Source organism: Manacus candei, unplaced genomic scaffold (assembly GCF_025592945.1).
Source record: "Manacus candei isolate 608988 ecotype Guabito, Panama unplaced genomic scaffold, ASM2559294v1 h1tg000050l, whole genome shotgun sequence".
Classification (NCBI taxonomy): Eukaryota; Metazoa; Chordata; class Aves; order Passeriformes; family Pipridae; genus Manacus; species Manacus candei.
This window is the reverse complement of record NW_026138098.1, coordinates 20920689-20942451: the sequence shown is the minus strand read 5'-3', so window position 1 is coordinate 20942451 and position 21763 is coordinate 20920689. Positions and strand designations below refer to the sequence as shown.

The window sequence follows — 21763 nt, the reverse complement described above, 5'->3', positions numbered from 1 at the left end:
GGAGCTGTGCACCTCCCTGTATGTTTTTTCAGCTGAGGTCTCAGTAACCTTGAGCAGAACAGCTCAAATGTGCTTAAGCCCTCCTCAGGTTTTAGAGGGGGTGATGGTAGGGAAACAGCAGTTGTTTAAGCACTCAGGAATGTCCTATTGTTCCCCTTAAGACAGCCTGTACCTACCTTACAAAATACATAAGGGAACTGAGAATCTTGTAATTACAGCTCAAAAAAACCCCTCTGTAGTTCATGGAGTGACTTTTCCAGCTGGGAAAAGCTTGGTTGGGGCCCAAGCACACGTAACAGGCGAACTTCCTCCTATTGTTTGGGAAACTGAAAGAAACACAAAGCAGAAAGAGATCAAACAGTTCCATCTAAAATAGATGGTGAACCAGCTGGGGAAAAAATACAAACTCCTGTGAACCTTTCCTCTAAACCTCAATAGAATCAGGACTTTATTTGGGTTTCAGAAAAGTTCTGTCTCTTTAACCTCCTGCTTGGCTCTTTCCCTGCAGCACAGAGGCCAGTGCCAGTGCTTTCTGCATGAGAATTGAAGGCTAGATCTTCAGGTGCCTAAACTGATATACTTCCAAAAAAGGGCCAGCCCAATAGCTCCTAACAGAAATTCTAGCTCCCTAGAAATTTCCATGACAACTATGGCTGTCATGGAAATGCTATACAGTGAGATGCCAAATGGACAATTTTTTACCTGGTTGTAACTGGGCAGCCCCAGACATCTTGTACACTGATTTTCCCAGGCTGCTTTCTATAGCTGATGAATGGCCTTTTCTTTCACTAACTTTCTTCTCGTGTATATCTACATGGACCCCTTGGCTCTATTTATGCCCCTTTATCTGCCTCCATTTCCTTATTCCCTAGCCCTATCTGTATTTGATCTTGTTCTTTTTACCCCAAACCCAGCAATAACAATGTACTGACACTGACCTGGAAAATTTGGGCACCTTGCTCATGTGGCATTTGGATATGCAGTTGCCTTCAGGCTCCCGTGAAATAAAAAGTTAGGCTTAATGGATCAATGACAAACCAGATCAATGACAGGCTGGCAAATGCTGCTGGACAGAAAGACAGACTCTTTGTAAAGCGAGAAAGTCTCACTCATCTGTAGCTCTTGGCAAAGCAAACCTCGAAGGCCTAATACTCTCAGCATTTAAAACCACTGTCTTTGTTATAATTTATGAAACATGTTTGTCCTGGCTCCTAGTCCTGTTTATACGTGCAGGCATATGGAGCTGGCTGGCTTTTGCTTACCCGGGCTTCCTTGGGCTCCAGGTCTCAAACTGGAACAGGCTGGATCTCAGTGCCCTATATTAACACAGCTCCCAAGGAAGAAGAGTTTGTTGCTTTTGACACCCAGTCCCACTTGAGTCATTTGGGCAATTAGAGAAAGTCTCTTTGTTTTTGTTTTTGTAACTAGGTCAAAGCAAATCCCCTTTTATGCTCCCACTCTGTGTATGATGAATGATCTGCTCCAGGGCAGTTGTTTTGTTTTTCTTTTCTGTCTCCTTTTTTTCTTTTTGTTTTAAACATCCACAAAAGAATTCTCATAGTAGAGAGAGAACTTGGTTCTTTTAGAAGGAGAGAGGGGGGCCTGCCAAGGTAAACATACTGGCACAGGACTCAGTGGTTTGTCATACATTGTTCTAAACAGGCTCAGGTTTTCATTTCATTTTCTTTTTCCTGCTAGTACATTTATTCCTGCAAAGCAACATCTATTTTGTGCAAAGGGGCAGAACAGGCTGATGACTGACTTGAGCATGGTGTTATGAACTTAGGCAGCACATGGACCCAGCTTTCCAGGACAGGACCTAATGTGAGCAGCTTTGAGCAATCCCCTCCTGACATTCCGGTGCAGACATACCCACCTGGCTCTCTATGGGAGCTATAGCTTTAATGCAGCTGCATGGGCATGAGCTAGCCTCAAATACAGTATTTTTCATGGTAAAGATAATAGTTTCAGTTTGAAGCCACCAAAAGCTTGCTGCTGTATGACACCTACTTTGTGGTTAGGGCAAAGTCATTAAGGAATGACAAGCGCTCTTATATTACAAACCCCTATCTTCAGTACTGTACAGCAAAGGTTGAAAAGGTCCCTAGAACCTCAGACCCAGGTCTGAACACTGCTTTTCACTTGGGAAATTACTGCTAAGGGAGATCCCTGTGCTCAGGGTTGAGAAACAGAAAAAGAATTAAAGAACATCATCAGTGCAAAAGTTTGACCATCCCACTGTAAAAGAACTAAGAGCTGAACAAACAAGAAAACATGCAACATTTAGATAAAAACCAAAATAGTAGTTGACAACAAAAAGAGTCTGCACCACATCAGTCAGGACTTTCAGTTGAAAATTTTTCAAATCAAATATTTGAAGTAAATAGCCATTTATTTTCTGTAAATAACTTTCAAATACTGCTTAAAAAAACCCCAAACTAGAGCTTTTCTTTCTTAAACAGAAGCTATTTTAAAAAATGTTTAGAAGGTATTCTAAAAGGACATAAGTCCTGGAGGCCTAAGCTAAGTAATTTCAACCAAACAGGATATATTATACTTATTTCAATCATGTGTAATAAATAATGAACAAAAAAATAGGCTGGAGACAGTCCACAGCAGCTAGCTTAGTGTTGCTCTTCAAAACACTTAATTTCCTATTTACTACTTCAGGCCAGAATTTTTAACTTCACTGTGACATTGAACCATGAGTCTGTGGCCCGGCTGCCAGCTAGGCAGAAAATACTGGTTGCTCTCAACAAAATGATGTTTGTGTCCATCCATTAGTGTGACTCCATGCCAAGTGCTGCATTTTGTGGCTCTCTCTTTTTTTGCACGCTGCCACAAATATTTGGACAGCATCTGTTTTGGAATTTCAGACTGGAGAAGGGGAAGCTGCTTTGGGTATAGCTTGGATGTTGGGTACATGTGCACAGCATATTAACGTTAGAAACACAGCCATGCGTTCTGACCTCTGTCAAATTCAGTTGTATTTTTCGATTTGTTAAGGCCAGATATTATGTCTTCGGAGCTGAAGAAAACTGAGAGGAACTCCATGATCATTCTGGGACAAAACACAAAGCATGAAAACATGTGGCCTTTCTGATAACACGAGTCAAATGGAACAAGGTAAAGCAGCATGTGTTTCCTTGTGGGTTGGGGGACATTTTTGCCTCTTCTCAGCACAGAAATGAGGTAGTCCTGTTCCTTCTTCCAGACACAGTCCAGCATGCAAAGACAGCAACAGGTCTGATTTTTGAAGTTCAGATTATATGGGTTTACACCTGCTGATGACTGGCCCATATATCTTCATTTTTATAGTCCTCCAGTTTTTGGTTTGTTGTTTTTTTTTATTTTAACCCACAATTTAAAGGTAACTGTAGTCATACAGACTACATCACACAGCCTTTTTACAAAAAATAAAAAACAGCACCAAATTCATTTACCTACAGTCAGTCAAAAGACTCCCAAATAATAAGCCAACCTTGGGAAAGAGACAATCTGTCCCTAATAAAGACTAAATGAGAACCAGCCTCTGTTTCATCTGCCACCTTCCCAACTCAGCCTACAGGTCAAATGCAGAAAAACTCTCCCTAATCTCACATTCACTGTATGTTTCTGTTTCAGAAAGGCAACATGAAAACACCAAAGGACACAAAACCAAGAACTCCAGGGTTACTTTGTGCAATCTGCATCCTACAGTTGTCAACAGAGCAACTCTGATTTGAGCATCGAAAGGGAAAGAGGGAAGGGGGAGGTTGAGAAGGGCCTGTGGGCAGAGGCATCCTCAGCTATGTATGGCTTCGCTCCTGAACTTGAAGTGTATTTACAAAAGTCATGGATGAAAATTGCTATTAGCATCATAACATAACCAACAGAGACTTTTAAGACTCAGAAATTCTTCCTCCAGTCTGGGTTAGGAACAGAACTACCTGAAACACTGAAGCTTTTAAACTGTCATTGCTTTCTGGGGACCTTCTCCAGCTGAAATAAACGTAAGCTTTATGGGACACAGCATCATCTAAAGGAGCGCCAGGGACTCCTTGCCCAGTGCAGAAGTGGCTGTTGAAAGAAGAACCTCCTCTTTCTGGGGGTCTGAGTTGCAGTCTCTGCTTGTCCCCAGCACAGCTCCTCCCTTCAGAGCAGCATATGGCCAGCTGTGCCTTTTTGCTGGAATCCAATAGGTAAACCAAGTGTGTAAAGCTGAAGTCATTCCTTAATCCAGGACTAGCTTCCCATCCTGTGAGCCTACTCCTTCTGCAGAGGCCCCCAGACTCCAGTACTACCCTACACAGAAGCTGGCATTGTGCATGCTCATTGTAGAGACTGGAGTGAGAGGTAATGCAGGAATCAGCCTTTCCAGAGACTGCAGGGCACACCCAGGGCAATGCCTCTGCTTCACTGGGCAGCCCAACTCTTGTGCTATCAGTCTTTTAATTTTTCTTTCCTTTTTTTTTTTTGGCGGCAGGGGGAGGGGCAAGGTGGGACAGCAGGCTTGAATTCCTACTTTTAAGTTACATTTAAGTCCTCTGTCTGTGCAGGTGAGAGCCTGAGGCTGTAGGTGGAGCAGTCATGCTGCTGTGTGGCTCAGCCAGCAGTCTCTGATGGGAAAAGGTGAGAAGGAGAGCAGAGCTGCAAGGCAGTTATTCAAATACATCCTTTATAAACTGCTGCTCTTTTGGGATACATTTAGAACTGTATAACAGTACGAGTGTATTTGGTGGCTGCCTTATTGCCATGTGTTTGCTGATTCCAGACTCAAGGAACAGACAGTGCATGCTTCTGAAAGTCCCATGGTTGCAGAGGTCTCTGCGCACTAGCTCTCATTGGTACTAGCAAAATAATTAATGCACATGGAGTAAAGATTTAAGTAAACTAAACTTGCCACTTGATAAAGCATCATTCTACCCCATAAATTAAAATCTAATTAGAAGTTAAGCAACTGGTGTTTAAAAATCTCTCCCCAACCCAAACTTGCCTGAGAACCAAGATTTAAGAAGCTTCAGCAGACAAGGTCTCTCGGTAACAAATGCTTCACCGTTGCTCATCCAGATCAGTTGGAGCCCTTGGAGTCCTCCAAACCAGAGCAGGATCTTTTCTGGAATTCAGAGCAGCTCAGCCATGCTCTCCAAGGGCAGCTGTGGTTTGTAGGGATGAGTGAAGGCAGTAGCCCACACCTAGTGCTCGAAGTACTCAGAAGGGTTGCTACTGTTGTTACTTAGCACCTCAAAAAAAAAACCACAAACAAACACAAAAACCCCAAACAAAATAACCAAAGCCCAATTAAAAAGAAGAAGGTCTGTGCTGACTCAAAGTTAGCACCCTAAAGTAGGTGCTGTGTTTCATGTTTAAGTTGTAGCTGCTGCTGCTGCAGGACTTGGTTATTCACTGTGTATCTTGCTAGCTTCATCCAAAGCTAGAAAGATTTATTACTTGATTATTCTGTGAATAATCTGTATATCTCCATACATACAGGGAACAAAAATCCTGCATTAACATACACCCTCCATTATCTCTCCAGCTTTACAGAGACTGTAACAAATGTGAATCAGTGCAAACTGAATTTAATGTGTTTTAAGACGTAGCATCATGAACTGGTATTTCTACCACCATCTCCATTCATGTTATAAGTTTGTTGGTTTGGATTTTTTTAAACTCAGATGAGCTAGCACTCTTTTTTTATTACAGCATTATATTAAATATATTCATGTATTTTCAGAAATAAATGTATTTATAATGTGTAACATACTGTATAGTTCTCTACTCCAGGATGCATTGTAATGCAAGCATAAGAAATTTAATAAAAGCATCACTATTATGATAATTGTCCTCAGATTTTATTAAAGAACACCTGGCTTATAGTATAGCAACTACCACACCTTTAGGGTTTCAGGTGAGCATAGTTGGTCGGGAAAAGAATTGTTACCTCCAAGCTTCTAAAGAACTTTTAACTCTGGCAAAGAAACAAGTTTACCCTTTTGAAGCAGGTGCTGTTCTTAAAGATCTAGATGGCAAAGAGAGCCTTTGGAAAATTCAGATACAGCAAAGTGTAGGTGTTAACTTTGAGCAGCCCTGTATTAGGTGCTGTTGCTGGGCTTTGCTTCCAAAGCCCCAGAGCAGGCAGCCACAGACAGGCAGCACACACTCCACTTCCAAGGAGAACAAGTGAAGGCACTAGGGACAGTGTGCTGATGCTCAGCACCAGGGTTTCTTTCCGTAAATCTGGGTTCAGCACTGCACAACAACCTCAACTGACAGATGGCCTCAGGACTGCTTTTCCTCAGCTCCTTCATTCCCAGCCAGTAGCACCCTCCTGGACAGAGCAGTTTTCCTTCACCCGCAGAAGTCTAAGCCACTGTCTACGGCACCTCACACCACCTTTAGTTCAATAGCACAACCAGGTGGTACAGAGTGAAGCTAAAGAGGGTGATGACACAAGAAGTCACATACAGGTAAGCAAAAGTCAATGAGACCCAACTAGAGAAAGTAGAGGCTTAGAAAAAAATAAGCCAGAAACACACCTGTGATGTAGAAGGAAAATAATACACTTTCACAGAAGGAAAAAAAAAATTCACATAGCAGGAGCCATAAGAGCCACTAACACCCCAGTGGAGTTGGAGAACAGGCAAGGAAGATAGGACCAATACACCAGTGGAGGAAACCTCCACGTGGCCTACCTTTCACCCTGTGCCAGGGTTTCACAGGAACAGCTCGCATCCCTCTGCTGCTCCTGCCCTGTCCTCCTGACCAAGTATCAAGTCTTAAACACAGAAGACTTCCCAGAGTAGATGAGAGAATTAAGTTCACTTCCCTGCTTACCCACTTGGCACTGCATGCACCCTACACTAAGCAGCAGGTCCATTACAGTAAGACCCAGCTGTGCACTAGAAGGGACAGTCCCTGCAGGGAAATCTGTCTGATTCCCAGAGGCTATTGACCCCAGAGCTCCCTGCTACTGTGGGATGGTTCAGCAACACCATGGAGGGCAGCAGGGACTTGGCTCTCCCAGCCCCTTCAGCATCCACACAGGTTTCCAAGCTCTCTAAGTAAGTATTTCTGTCTCCCTTACTGAGGGATAGGAAGGCTCCAGCAGCAGCCAGAGAGGCGTTTAAGTCTCTGCTTGAACACTCAATTAAGACCAGTGCCAGAGCACCCTGCCTGGGGGGCTGAAAAGGTGTGGTTTATATTACTCCTCTAATTGCCCAGTTAATTAACACTACAGACAGCTGCTAAAGACTTGTCATAAGGCACATTATGTTTACACTCTGCTTTGCCAGACAGAGCTCCACCTGTACCAAGGTCATTTAATTGCTAGAGCCACTCCTTAAAGGAGGAGGCTGTTTGACCTATCTTCAACTGAAGATTGTTTCCAGCCTATGATCTCCTTCACCCTCCCACCATACAACTTGAAACAGTCTTGTCTTCTGATTAATTTTAAAAGCAGGCAAGACTAAGTCACTCATTATCTGGAAAGTACCAGGGAAGAGCAGTTCTGTGAGAAAAATAAAAACATGATTCCTGAAGTTTCTTGGAGTAGGAAAGGAATTAAAAAGCAGATTCCAGCACCTTAACACCCTCTAATCACACAGCATGTAGCCTAATTAAAAAAAAACAATACCTGCTACCTCAACAAGTTACTGGTCAGTAGCACATGTATAAGTGCTACTCTTCCCCTTTAGAGGCCCCAAAGCAGTACAATTAAGATTTCTCTCCTGCCTTAACAGGGGGAATTTCTGATCAAGACTGTGGGGGGAAAAAGGGGGGAAAGGGAAATACATTTTTCCTTCCTGTCAAGGAGTACTCCATTAGCTATTAGGGCATCTCAGTGTGAATGCAAGCACCAGAGCTCCCCCAGGCTGGGCAGGAAGGAGAGGGGTGGAGCCCCTTTCCTCTTCTAGTGCCTGGAGAGTTTTGCTCTACTGCTTTCACTCAGGACCTCAAAAAGCTAAGAACAGTGCTGCCCAGCTGCTGTGCCTGACAACAACACACTGAACTGCCCCAATGCTTAAAACAGCAAGTTTTATTTCTCATCTCAAAAAAAAAAAAAAAAAAAAGCACTTCTCTGGCACTGTTGTGCCCACAGTGATGTCAAATAAGCTTTAATCCAAGAGCTTTGAAGACTCTTAACTGCCTTGTCTCACATGAAGGTTTGAGATTAATCTTTAAAATTTGATTTTTTTCCCCTGAAGTTTAAAGCACCTATGCCCTTTGGGAATTTTTTCCCAGTTGGAATTATGTTTCTTTGCTCTCATTCCCCAGAAAAATCCCACTTGCTGCCTTCTATTTCTAGGGCAAGAGGTGTAAGTTCACACATACAGCATCAATAAAGGTCCATTTGTGCAGTGCTTTGGCATCCTTGCTTTCTAGTCCTGGCACATGAGGACAGCCCTGACTTACCTAGTGACTCAGGCAAGCAGGCAGTCTCCAGCTCCTCTGCACAGACACAATACCTGCTCTGCATTCCCAAAGGAGAAGTAGTCGCAGGATCCACTTTTAGTTAGTTTTGCTGCACTTCTACTCAGTGTTTGAAAGCATAGTAACTTTGAAGGCTACCTCAGTCACTGAGAGAAATGCAGACACCACCCAGCATCACTCCTGCCTCAGTCTGCAGACAACGGCTCCCTTGCGTAACTGGTGGACAGCTAACACCAAACCCACAGCAGAAGAATTCCAGAAAGTGAGATGGATTTAGAGCATTTGGAAAGCTTTCACAGCCATTGGGATAATTTTTGCCTTGCAAATAAAGTTTTACAGCTTTGGTCTCTAGGAGAAGCTGTACCACAGACCAAATGGTTTCACAGCCACTTTATTGCAATCCATTGATTTCATTTGCTGACACCTTCCTTTGCCACAGCACAGCAGCTACAAGGACCATACACAGAACTGCCCCGATTGCCACAGCAGCAAACCCCAGAGCCCAGGGGGCTGCAGCATGCACAGCTGCTCCTGTGGGGGAGAAACAACCCAATTAACGCTCCCAGAGAGGCACAGGGATGCTTTAGGGGTGCAGTCTGTCTGCAGAAAAGCCTTAGAACAGCCCCCTTCCCCAGACTGGCTATGCTGGGCTGCCACACTTACCAAGGCCACCCTTAGCTGTGCCCCATCTTAGCTCATCCTGGAGGAAAATCACAGGGCCTTTGCTGGAGACATGGGAGGCACCTTCATGAAAGTGATGCTCAGCACTCCTTTTACCCCCTACAGAGCAATGTAAAGGTTGTAGGTGAGAAAATGTATAACCCTGAAGGTCAGCTTCTCAACACACACAAAGCTCTGAAGGCCAAAAGTTTCCATGTGAGTCCACACAGAATTAGGAGCCTATGAAGACCTCTGCCTTTTTGGCATAAGAGCAAGGGCCTTTAGCCAGTGGAAAGGAGCAGGAAAAGCCTTGTCAAGCTGTCCATGGCTCAAGGGAATTAGTCCATACTCTATATCCCCTACCTGTGCTTCTTGGAGGCTAGAACCTTGTTGCCTCTTTGGATAGGGAAGCAGAAGGGTAGGACACTTACTGGTTCTAGCAGGGCAAGTGGAGGTGCAGGACTCCTGTACAGATCGGTGGCACGCTGAAGCACTGCAGTGAAGGTACACCTAGAAAGAATGGAACACAGCCTGGAATCACTCAGGCAATGCCTATAGACAGGTGATAGCCTGCTGAGGTGCTTTGACCCCAGCCAGCAGCTAAGCACCCACACAGATGCTTCCTCACTCCCCCTGCTCTGCCCCAGTAGGACAGAGAGAGAATAGGATGAGCAAAAGCAAGAAAACCTGTAGCTGGAGAGGTAAAGACAGTTACCTAAGTGAAGGAGAGGAGAGAAAAGAACAAAACCAAAGAGATGCAAAGGCAAATCACCCACTCTGCTCCTACAGGCAGACTGGTGCCCAGACAGTCAGAGCATCAGCTACACTGGAAGATGAAATCCCTCAGTGTTTATTGCTGGGCACGAAGTCATCCAGCATGGAATATTCCTTGGGGTTGAGAGACAGCAGAGAGAGGAGAAAGAGCCTTGCTGCTATGCAAGCACTATTCAGCAAACAGTGAGAACATCAGAATATTTTCAACACAGTTTTAGCCACAAATCCAAAGACACAGCACCATGTGGACTGCTACGAGAAGAGTTAACTCCGTATCAGCCAGACCCAGCACACCAGGTCACAGAAAGGAGAAGGCAGGAAGATCGGTTTGGCTTGTTTCACATCCAGGCTGTAGCCTTGGAGCCCTCTGCTGTCCACTGCAAGGCAGCTTTGGTACCTTTACAGATTTTGGTGAAATCTGGCATTACAGCACTTCTCCCACCCACCTGGGATACAGCTGCCTGAGCACCACTACTCTGCGACCAATGTTGGATACAGCTGTGACCTGTTTTGAGTATTAATTGGTTCCAGGAGCACTGAGCAAACAGAACAAGGCATGGTGAACTTCATATGCCTTAACTGTGCAGAAGTTCATGATATTCAAAACCCAGATGCTTCACAGATACTCAAAGCTATTTCAAGTCATTTTGGCTAAGAAATTTGGTTTAGAGACTATTGATTAATATAGCTAGAGCACACAACTTAAGCTAATTCACCAGAACAGCGTAGGCAACAAAATAGCCTTTGCTTAAGCAAACTACTACCCTTCTAATAGGCTCATTTTCTGTCACATCCCTCCAGAGATGTATCTTACCTCTACCATATTCATCTCAGGAAAAAGTTTGCATAAACCTATCCTCTTCTGTTTCAAGAGGGGATTTTCCTAGTCTTTGCTCCTGCCCCTGCCTTGCCCCCCCATCTCCCTCACAAGGAGGTTAAGCAGTTCATAGTTATAAAGTGGTTCTTATTGCTCATGTTTTACTTGTCCTCAATAGGAAGCTAGGCAGCCAAGACAGGATCTTACCAGCCCAGAATCTTACCAGCCCAGAGAGCTTCTCTTGGGAAGTGGAGTCCATAAAGGTGAACGTGTAGAGGGTGAAACGCTGGTAATGAGAGGGGAACAGTAGTCCTGAGGCAAAATTCAGAGGCACCAGTTGTGTCTGATAGTTGTCCCCTGCATAAGGGCACCTGAAGAGGAGAGGTGAGCAGTGAAAAAAGAGCAAGTTATTCCCCTGACCCAAAGTTGTTTACAAGTAACTTACCCATCCACCAAAACAGGCCACTGCAGCTGTTGCTGGGGATTGGTACTTGGTGTGGCCCAGCAGTGGTGCAGAACTAAAATCAGGTCTGGGTCTGTTCTCTGGAGGATTTTGACTTCTGCATAAACAGGGTCTCTCAGAGTCTTCACAATAGGATAGTCACTGTCAGTATAGTAGGAAGTATAACTTCCATCTGGAACAGAAGAAACCCAAGAGCCATTTTAGAGCAGGAAGAAACAGGCAGAGGTATCCTGAGAGAGTCCTTTATAGCCATATCTGTAAGTTCCCACCATGGCTGGGAAATAGTGCTGGATTAACCTGTCAGTACTCCCTTACTACTCAGAGACCAGAGCCCTGCACCAAGAGGCTTGAGTAAGTCCTGCAAACCTCTCCTACCTGAGGCAACACGCAGCTCCAAGGACAGAGGACCTGGCTGGGACACAGCAGGGAGTGGTGGCAATGTGAAGACTTGAACACTCAAGGGAATGGTGCTCCCACTGGTGGAATAACTACATCGGACATGTAACCTGGTAGGACAGGAAAGCGCCAAATCAGGCGGATAAGAAAAGTCACTCTGATATCTCCTTTCCCCAGTATGGCAACAAAATATCTACTTTAATGAGTTATACTGTTAATATTCCTAATCTTTCTTCCAACACTTTAAGAAGTACTTGACATTCTCTTTAGACTTCAGATTTGAAAAACTCCAGACTGTCACTGATCAGCACCAGCTTTATTCCCACTAACTAGAGACATACCAGTCCTTAGTCTACTCCAGTGCCCTGTTATGAATTCAGAGCTTGTGACAAGCAGGAATTTCTCCAGTAACATTGAACACAATGGCACCCAGCAACATCAGCCCCAGGGTAATACCTGAAAGTGCTATCCCTAGTGACAGAGCCAAGGCTTGCAGTTTTCACATCCCTGGATGCCACCAACTCATTCTCATATATGGCCTGGTCTCCAGTCACCTAGAACAACAGACGGGCACCATCACTGTGGTAAAGTCAAGCTGGATCACTATGAGGCTGGAGAACAACACTTGGCCTCTGGAAGTCTATAGGGTGTCCATTAAGTAGCCAAAGCCACGTCAGGTTGTGCCAGGTCTGCCAGCTTCTGCTATTCCAGCCTAGTGACAGCTGCAACTCTTACCTGAAAAGTGGTGCCACAGGCAGAGAGTGGGAACTGGTACACAACAAATGCATTGTTTTTCACAGTAGGAACACAGCCAGTACTGTGTCCACTGGACAGTTGCACAGAGTCCAGGACAATGGGTGGCAGGGTCACATCTCGAGAAACAGCAATGGAAAACTGGCCATCTGGTGTGCAATGAGCTGTCACTAGAGGAAAATATACAATCAGTCTTAAGCTCAGGGAAAAGAGGAATGGAAAGGAGACTCAAAACATCACAGCAAAGATGAGGCCAGCAAGTTTTGCGAGTTCTCCTGCCTTTAAGCCCTGAAACAATTGCTAAGCATGGCAAGGCAAGTACAACCAGCTCTAACAGCAACATCAATTCTGGCCATAAACCCAGGTCTGTTGCAATACACTTGAAAAGGCTGGACACCTCAATAGAACATGGTATTCTTGACAGACAAAAACATAGCCCTAAGCCACCTGCAGGACTGATAATACACCAACTCTGCTCTGACAGCAAAGTGAGGAAGCCTGTTTTGAAGCAACTCAGCAGGAGGGGAGGACAGCTGCTCAGGCTTACCTGTGTTACCAAAGTAGCAAGGATTTACCCTGTCTCTAGGGTCATAGCAGCAGCCTCGCACTTCACAGTTTCCCTGGCTGACAGGCAAGGAGGCACACGGCAGCCGGTCCTGGCTGGGAACGGCCAAACAGACACTACTGCTTGGAGCATCTAGGGCTGGAAAAAAACAGCAGGACTTTGCAGCTAAAGCACAAAAGCAGGGGGACAAAGACAAAGGACTTTGGTGGAAGATGTCCTGGTGACTCTGCATAAAAATGAAGGGAAATTAAAGTCAGGTGAGGGTTAAACACATGACCTGGAGGTGGCATGAAAGCCTGCTCAGAAGGGACATGCATTTCCCTGGAACAGAATCTCCCCTAGAAGCCACGTACAGGGGACTGGACTTGTATGAGATCTGTCAAGATACAGTGTTTTGGATCAACTCTTGGTAGTTAGGAAAATCATTGTACCTAGTCTCTGGCTCAGTGCCTGAACTTGCAGGGACCCAAGCAGTCAAAATATGGCTAGAGACACAGTGAACATATTCACCTGCCGATCCTGCAAAGACGCACAAGTTCCCAGCAAGTTGGTGGTTCCTATGTCCAAACCCTTTTCCAGGGAGTTTTCTGCACAGCAGAAAGTCTCCTTTCCTAGCCCCCAGACTGACTAGGGACAGCCAGCCAAAAGGAATGGCACTCATCACCCACAAGATACAAGCAACTATCAGAATCTTACCAGGAAGGTCCACAGGGCACCTGAGCAGCGTCTCTTCCTGAAGAACCTTTTGCCCAGCAGCATCTGTTCCTTCAAGCCCAACCAGCAGAAGGTAATGGCCATTCTAGGGGAAAGCCACACCAGTCAGGGAAGCCAGAGCACCAGTAGTCACGGTCCCAGCAGAATCCATAAGGTCACTCACCCATTCAAAGATATAACAGCCAGTGTAAGAAACCAATACTTTCCTGGAGCCATCTGGAATCTCAGATACCAACAGCCCACAGTCAGAGTCATTCTGCAGAGCATGTGCCTTCCCCTCAGTATCTACAGAAAGAGAAGACAGCAGCAGTGGCTTTAACATCCCACATTCCAGAGAGGGTCCACCACAATCCTACCTTTCTGTAGGAAACAGGGACCTAGACAGTATTAGGGTCTAGGCCAGGAGGGGTGCATGTGAGAGAATCCAGCAGCCAAGACCATCTAGATCCAGGCATAGTACTTCACCAAAACCCTTGACAACTGGGTCATATAAAGAGCCCCCGATTATACAAGATGCACTGAAAGCTTTTCAGCAACACTTCCCATCAAAACCCACTCCTTCCTCCTCATTCCAGGCATACCTCTGCATTGTGCAAAGATATGGCTGATAATGCCTCTGGACACTGCCCTCACTTACCCCAAGTAGTCAGCACCAATGAAGCATTCCCTTCCCAGCCCAGAGGTAAGGTGAGCTGTAAGCTTTCTTGGCCACAAATCAGCAGGGTGGGATCAGAAAAAACACTACGAGCCCCCATAACCAAAGCTAGGGGACCAAGAAACACCCAGAAAAGCACAGCACCCAATACAGCCCCAGACTGTCCTACAACACCCATCCTGCTCTCTTGCTAAGGACCATAAAGTAGCTGTTCTTAGCCTAGCCCTTTTAAATTGGGGAGCCAGCTGGGATCAGAAATCCCTGAAGTGTCCAGGTGGGCCCAGCCCAGCAGTTTTTAGCACCTGTCATTGCCCTCACCTGAACCCAACAGAGCCTGCTTGCACCCTTTGAAGGAAACCATAGAGCAAGAGCTGAGCGTATGTCAAGAGATGGGTCTCTATTCATACTGTAGAGCCCCAGCAGGGTCTTCAAATCCTTTTTGTCACTCTCAGTTCTTCCAACAGCCGAGACATGCAGGACATCTGGCTGCTTTTCCCCAGGTGCCCTATTGCTGCTCTAATTGCTCATTACAAGGCATGAGGGCCAGAAACTGAGTGACAGTGCTCTTTTGCTCTTTTATTCTTTTAAAGCTGACACTGCCTCAAATGCCAGACGTAGGGTGCTGACATGAAAGCACAGAAATAGCCCTTCACATGAAATGTGTGGGAAACTATGGAGCTCAGGAGGCTTTACACACCTAAAAGGTGGTGATTCCCTGTAAACACTCTTGGCTATGGACTTACAGCCCTGTTTGCAGTGTGGTTGTGCAGGGATAAGCTGCAGGACTGGTCTAGGCCTGGCTGGCAGGTGGCAGGACTGTATGCTCTGTTGGATCCTCCCTCCCAAAAACTTACAGGGGGTCCCTTAGATGGGCTTGAAACACACATAAGGGGAGCCTCTGTGATCCCCGAGAAACCTGTGCCCTTCCAGCACCAGTTGCTGCCTGTACCTGCAATGTGTCTCATGTAGAGCCTTCTCCCTAGCCATGCACCAGGCAGCCACACACCTCGTTGTCCATCTTTCCATACAGATGTTTCTGCATTCATGCAATAGAGGGGTGAATGTTTTTACACTGTTGCAGAAGTGATGCACACATTTGTGTTTGTGCATGCCTTTTTGTGCCCTACATTTTGCAGTGGGAGTGCTGGTATAGCCTGAGCCATCCATGTTCTTTTGTAGTCTGCTTATTTCTTTGGGAGTCGATCAACACACAGACATCCAAACATGGTGTGTGCGTTAGATGTGTGGGATTTCTAATCTTGACCCTTAATAATGTGCTTCCATTGGTAGCCACTCATGCTTCTGCCCTCATCAGACCCTCCAGCTCCTGGATGTCTGCACAGCACTGTGCAGCAGTCAGCCACTTGTCCTTCCAGCCAGTCCTCACCACAGGAAGGGTGGATAGTAACTGAGTCTGGGGGAGCCATTTCCTCTGCTCTTTCACCTCAGCCCATCTTTGCTCCACAGGTATCCAGGCTGCCATGATCCCAGCTGGGTGAAGAACATCACTGTGCCTACCCTGCACATTGCTAATTTCATGCACCAGTCAGGATGGCTCTTCCACAAAGTACTGGACCTTTTGAGCTGCTCTGCACAGCAGGAACCCAAGCAAATGGATCTCAATGGGCTGTGGTTTGAGCAGCACACACGAACCAAGTGTGCTCACCACAGTTCCTGCCTGGGCACTGGGCAGAGACGTTGGGGAGGCACCCAGGGAAAACATTTGGACTTTGGCAGGGAGGAGGCTTCATCTTTGTAGAAGCTGAGTTGTGCTTGCTCAGATTGCACTGCCACTGCTTGACTGCTGAATGCTTCATTTGACTGCATTACCTGCTGATAATTAGGTAAAAGATAACAAACGAAGTACTTGGAGCTAGAGGGAGGTAGCTTTAGTTACACTTTAACCCATTAATATTTTGTTTATGCTGACAGGAAAAATATCTACATGGAGATAAAGAATAATTCTACATGAAACAACCCTGAGAGTGCTGTAGATCCACCAAGCAATACCTGTGCTGAGAACAGTTTCAGGTAATTGCCCTTTCCTAATACCTACACGCACACTGGACAGGGATGAGAGGCACTTGAAATGAGCCTGAAATTCATGGAAATGAAATGTTTTGTTTGAAAGAAGTTGTTATAGAAAGTGGGAAGCAGCCTGGCTGAGATAAAACAGGCAGGTTTCTCTTCCTCACAAATCTTTTCCTCACCCATTTGATAGTTCTCATGCATTACAATGACCCAGCTGTAAGCACCAGTTTAGACAGCACCCAAGACCACCACAAACAGGACATGGAGAGGATGAAGACAGGAGAAGCAAATGTCTCTGTGGTCCACTAGCCTGAAGCTGATCAATGAGGGTCATGGGAACAAGGGAACTTCACAGACAAGGTGGAAAGTTCATGATTGCTGTTAGCTGGCAGCTACCTCATATAGCAGTGCAAACTCTCATGAACTTTACTTTTATCAGGTGAAAGTCCATAAAGCTACATGAACTTCCATGAACTGCCCTGACATCTGAGCTGATGCAGGAATTTAGGCCAGCAGATAAGCACCCAGTCAAAAGTTGTTGGTAATTCAGTTTCCCCACTAAAATATCTAGTGTGGGTCTTTAAGAAGTAAAATGAGATTTAAAAAGAACAATTAGCAAATTATTGCACCTATGCAAGAGAGAGAGGGTGACTTAAGAACTCATAGGGAAGGAAAGGTACTTGCAAGGGTTGGAGACCTTCACTAGCACCTCTGAGTGAAAGGGGAAACTCACATTAACACACGGACTTACAGCAAACCCAGCACAGTCCAACTAAGCACTCAGTTCACCCAGGCCTCTTGCTAATTCCTGCCAAGTCCTACATCCCCTATTCTTGCAACACCTGATCAGTTGGATCTGTCTGCCTGCAAAAGTGTCACAGTTCAGGAGAGACAGAGGGATAAGGCCAGACTGAGCAAGCTGAGAACAACCTTGAGGGTCCTTTCCCAGACATGCTCTGCTGTTTCTCAGAGCACCTGTGGACCTTCCAGGGCAGCAGTTCCTCCTAATGGAGTCAGACATAACAAAACAAGAACTTATGCATGCCAGCTTCCAGCAGTAGTTTGGGTGAGCTTCTTTGGTCATTACAAGTGCAAGGACTAGTTGCCAGGTTGCACTAACCTATACACAGCCTCTGCTCTGTCACAATTTGGGAAGCCATTCCCCAGAGACCCTCTCAAGTTCTTGATTTCTCTTCTCTGCCTGCTTTTCTCAATTGTTTTCTCCTCTAGAGAAAACTCCTCTCCTTGAAGAGGTCAGAGTCCCAAGGTCTCATCCACTTTTCTTATGTCTTTGTCTACTGTGATGTCTGGAGACCTTTCTGCCCATGCTAGATGGATATTTTACACTTTCCTCTCTTGTGAGGCCAGACACCCCTAGGGAGAGAGACTGAGGCATTTAATTGCTGTGCACTGAGAGAACATGTCTGTATGTCCTTTGGCAAGTCACATGCAGTGCAAAGTCTACCAATGTCAGGAAGATTTCAGGAACAATCAAGGATGGCTCACATCACTGAGAGTTTGCACAATTGATACTGAAGAATTAAAATCCTAAATGGCACTGAAGATGCTCCCGTGAGAGGGAATTACTGTGAGCGCCTCAGTACAAGAATGCACCCTTGGTGTGATCTCTTTAACAATTAACTGTAGGGTAAACAAAACAAGATTTATGAACACATTATAAATTTCTGCAGTTGTTTGAGATAAGGCGTGTCTTCAATGACCAATTAATAGCAATAAAAGTTTCATAACACAGGGCAATGTAACAAAAGATTGACCAGTAACACTGACTAACTCAGCCATGTGACCTAAAACCTGCTCTTGATCTAATACAGCCCTCAGTATATAACTCAAACTCTGGCAGCCAGACTCACCCTCTCCTGAACTGCAGAAACAAATGGAGCTCCTGGGAGCAGCCACTGTTGTCCTTCTGATTTGCATTGCTTGCCTGCTCTCCTTTGCAGCATGGAAAGGGAAGTCTGGAAAGGGGAAGATGCCTCCAGGACCAACTCCCCTTCCCATTCTAGGTAACTTGCTGCATGTGAGACCAAATAATTTGGCCAAAACCCTCCAGAAGGTAAGGCCACTTTCTTTTCCTCTCTTTCTTCTGTGGGTGAGAAACGCGTGGCACCTGCGCATGGGGACAACCTCTGGCTATAGCTTGATGAATTGCAATCCCAGAGGAGCAGCAGAGTCATGGGGATTGCAGCTGCTCCCCCTTGTCGCTGTTGCCCTTGTTGTTCAGGGCTGGATAGCTGGGACTCCTCTCTGTAGCCACATTTATCACGAGAGGACCAAATCTCGATGTTGCTGGTGTGTGAGGCTCACTGCCTGCAGTGGGATGCAGCAGCAAGGAGACTTTTCAGCTCTTCCTTCCTATTTGCTACATGGTTGTGTTCTCTCTTGCATTTTTACAGCTCAGTGAAGAGTATGGACCAGTGTTCACAGTGCACCTGGGCTCTGACCCAGTGGTGGTGCTGCACGGACATGATGTGGTGAAAGAAGCTTTGGTTGATCGTGCGGATGAGTTTGCTGCCAGAGGACACATGCCAATAGGAGAGAGGGCCAACAATGGATTAGGTATGTTTGCTGAGTGACCTCCTTCTGAGAAGGGAAGGGCTGTGAGGGTGTGTTCAGCAGATTAGAGCTGGAATGTACCATGCACGAGGGAGACTGCAGGATGTGGGTGCATCCCACCTGGAGAAGGGAAGGCAAAGTGGGCTGTAGTTCCTGGCTTCCACCACCCAAAGGGGGAGAGGTATCAGAGAAGTGGAGCCAGTTGTTCTCAGAGATGGGCTGGGAAGGGCCAAGGGGTAACAGCCACCAGCTGCAGCAAGGGAAACTGTGAGTGGATAGGAGTGATCAATTATTCACAAGGAGGTTGGGTAGGTAGTGGAGAAGGCCAGAAGGAGACAGTTGGACTACAGAACCTCCAGAGATTGCCTCCAAACCACAGGACTCTGTGACACTACCATGTCAGTGCTCTCCAGGGACAGGATTCTCTGTCACTGTGAGCCACTGTTCATCCCACACCCAGCATGCCCAAGCCAGGTCTTCCCTCTTCCTTCTTCCTCTGCAGGGATTGTTTTCAGCAACAACGAGCCGTGGTTACAAGTCCGGCGGTTTGCTCTCACCACTCTGCGGAACTTTGGAATGGGGAAGAGGAGCATCGAAGAGAGGATACAGGAGGAGTCTGACTACTTGCTGGAAGAGATAAACAAAACAAAGGGTATGGTCCATTTTTAATATATCTTCTGTTTGAAAAAAATTTACTGTATTAGGGGAGCTCATGTCTTTAGCAAAGAACTGAAGTTCCTATGGATTTGGTCCATGCATCAGATACCCCTCATTACAAAGGTGTAAATAATTTCATGATCATGTACTGTTCTCTTTGGAGGACCCTTCTGTCTCACTCACAGACTGATATTGATATTTCCTGATATTGACTGATGTGATATTTCCACTAACAACCAGAGTTCAGATTACCCACAGTAGCCATAAGTAGATATAGTTTTGTGAGTTTTTTTTATAGTCCGTAACTTTTCTGAAATCACAGGAACACCTTTTGACCCAACCTTCATGCTGGGCTGTTCTGTCTCCAATGTCATATGCTCCATCGTCTTTGGGAAACGATATGATTATAAAGACAAGAAGTTCCTGGCTCTGATGAACAACATGAACACCATCTTTGAGATGGCGAGCTCGCATTGGGGACAGGTACATTGAGTATCCATTTCACAGTGGCAACATTCTCCCAGAGGAGCAGGAGGCCTCCCTCCCAATGAAGTTCCATTTCAGTCTTCTAATTAGGAGCCCATCAATGCTCTGCTGCACAGAAGGGATTTCATTTGAAAGCAAGAAGCACCCTCACCAATGGAATTGGTTTTGCTAAGTGCAGCTTCCCATTAGTCCTGAACACCCTTCTTCTCCAACTCTAAGGTTCCTACTACTACTAAGCAAGCCCCTACAGCCCTGCCAGACTGACCAGACTCATAGTCCTTCTGCTTGGCTCAGTTGACAGGGTTGTGGCTTTCCTTGGTTTTTTTCTTAATATCAAAGGGTGCGTTAATGGTCATACTAGCAGCCTTCCTATTTCTTTCCTTCTAGCTCTACCAGATGTTCTCAAAGATCATGGATTACTTGCCTGGCCCACACAACAAAATATTTGCAGAATTTGATGCTCTCAAAGCCTTTGTGGCAGAGGAGGTGAAGTTGCACCAAGCCTCCCTAGATCCCAACTCCCCTCAGGATTTCATCGACTGTTTCCTCAACAAAATGCAGGAGGTAAGGAGACAACATACAGCCCCAGCTCATCCCCAAACACACCTATGCTGAGTCTATTCCCTCTCATAAGTAACACAGACATTGGGATGACCCCTTCCCTGTCAGCTGTGCAATGGGAAGACATATCCCAGACATTGCCTGTGCTAGAGCTTATAGTTCTGGGTGTGCATGCTCCCCAGCCACCACTACCTGCAGCTGCTTGGACAGGGAGAGCTTCATCTGCTCTCACCAAAACACAGGACATTTTCACTCTAGTCTTGCACTTCTTTCACTGGAAAGCAGTTGGTATTGCAGGAAGGTTGCTCATGGTAGCATTGCTCATGGTTTACTGCTCATGGTAGCATTGCAGTGCCCCAGATGGTGCTGCACTTTAACACAAAAATGCAACAGCTCTAGGTGAAAAGGAAGGCCTGGGATGCCATGAGAAAGGGCCACATTTCTCAGCTCAGACAGAGAAACAACCCAGTCTTTTCCCTAGGAGAAAGATCGTCCTGATTCCAGTTTCCACCTGAAGAACCTGATAACGAGCACCTTTGACTTGTTTATTGCTGGAACTGAGACAACTAGCACCACCATACGATATGGGCTTCTGCTGCTTCTCAAATATCCAAAGATACAAGGTACCAGTTTGTGATCTCTTCCTTTCTAGCATTTTCCCTGGGCTGGGCACATGCCTAACACCACATCCTTCTCCCAGCTTTTCCTCTCTCTCTCTCTCTCTCATATTTTACCCAAATGGACAAAGTCCTTACACTGTCATTCCTCGTGGTGGCCAATGGAGGCCCCTCAGCCCCACTGGCATCATCATCAGCTACAGTCCCTTCACAGCCTGGCACCTGACTGTGTCCACACCTTTATCTCCCAGTACTCCTGTTTAGCCAAGTCAATAGGAAAACTTTCTTTGCATGGGCAGCAGTGGAACTGTGTTCGAGGAACACCAAAACCACCATCAATGCCCCTGCCATCTGTGATTTGTAAACAGCTTAGGGCAACCTATTTATATAGGTTTGGTTATATTTACCCATTTTATGGTTTGTGCCTCTCATGATAGAGAAAGTTCAAGAAGAGATTGACCAGGTAATAGGACGATCACGAAAACCGTGTGTGGCTGACCGGACCCGGATGCCCTACACAGATGCAGTGGTCCATGAAATCCAGCGCTTCATCTCTCTTATCCCCCTGGCTCTCCCTCACACTGTGACCAAAGACACCTCCTTCAGAGAGTACATCATTCCTAAGGTT

General features: G+C 45.9%; 3 protein-coding genes across 6 annotated transcripts in view; 2 read left to right on the top strand and 1 right to left on the bottom strand.

Annotated features, from left to right (window-relative positions):
- The window catches only part of LOC127476573 (uncharacterized), a 32730-nt gene extending 26915 nt beyond the window's left edge, over positions 1-5815 (top strand). Inside the window, exons 9-10 of the mRNA XM_051799592.1 lie at positions 3007-3126; positions 3625-5815. Of these exons, the coding sequence (XP_051655552.1) occupies positions 3007-3103 (97 nt within the window). The 3' untranslated portion in view covers positions 3104-3126; positions 3625-5815. The remainder of the gene's footprint in view (positions 1-3006; positions 3127-3624) is intronic.
- Positions 5816-8803: 2988 nt separating this feature from the next.
- Positions 8804-21763, bottom strand: part of LOC127476787 (zona pellucida sperm-binding protein 4-like) — a 32381-nt gene continuing 19421 nt past the window's right edge. Inside the window, exons 2-12 of the mRNA XM_051800145.1 lie at positions 13718-13931; positions 13537-13639; positions 12823-12978; positions 12258-12445; positions 11979-12076; positions 11502-11632; positions 11109-11298; positions 10887-11034; positions 9504-9582; positions 9076-9192; positions 8804-8943 (exon numbers count right to left, since the gene is read on the bottom strand). Coding sequence (XP_051656105.1) covers positions 8804-8943; positions 9076-9192; positions 9504-9582; positions 10887-11034; positions 11109-11298; positions 11502-11632; positions 11979-12076; positions 12258-12445; positions 12823-12978; positions 13537-13639; positions 13718-13876 — 1509 coding nt within the window. The 5' untranslated portion in view covers positions 13877-13931. The remainder of the gene's footprint in view (positions 8944-9075; positions 9193-9503; positions 9583-10886; positions 11035-11108; positions 11299-11501; positions 11633-11978; positions 12077-12257; positions 12446-12822; positions 12979-13536; positions 13640-13717; positions 13932-21763) is intronic.
- The window catches only part of LOC127476789 (cytochrome P450 2C19), a 30890-nt gene continuing 27211 nt past the window's right edge, over positions 18085-21763 (top strand). The window contains exons 1-7 of one of the 4 annotated variants that reach the window (XM_051800148.1): positions 18091-18314; positions 18655-18817; positions 19317-19466; positions 19794-19954; positions 20345-20521; positions 21000-21141; positions 21573-21760. In XM_051800148.1, the coding sequence (XP_051656108.1) occupies positions 18135-18314; positions 18655-18817; positions 19317-19466; positions 19794-19954; positions 20345-20521; positions 21000-21141; positions 21573-21760 (1161 nt within the window). In that variant the 5' untranslated portion in view covers positions 18091-18134. Of the gene's footprint in view, positions 18315-18654; positions 18818-19316; positions 19467-19793; positions 19955-20344; positions 20522-20999; positions 21142-21572; positions 21761-21763 lie in introns of all 4 variants that reach the window. The other 3 variants (XM_051800154.1, XM_051800155.1, XM_051800152.1) reach the window with 3 other exon arrangements.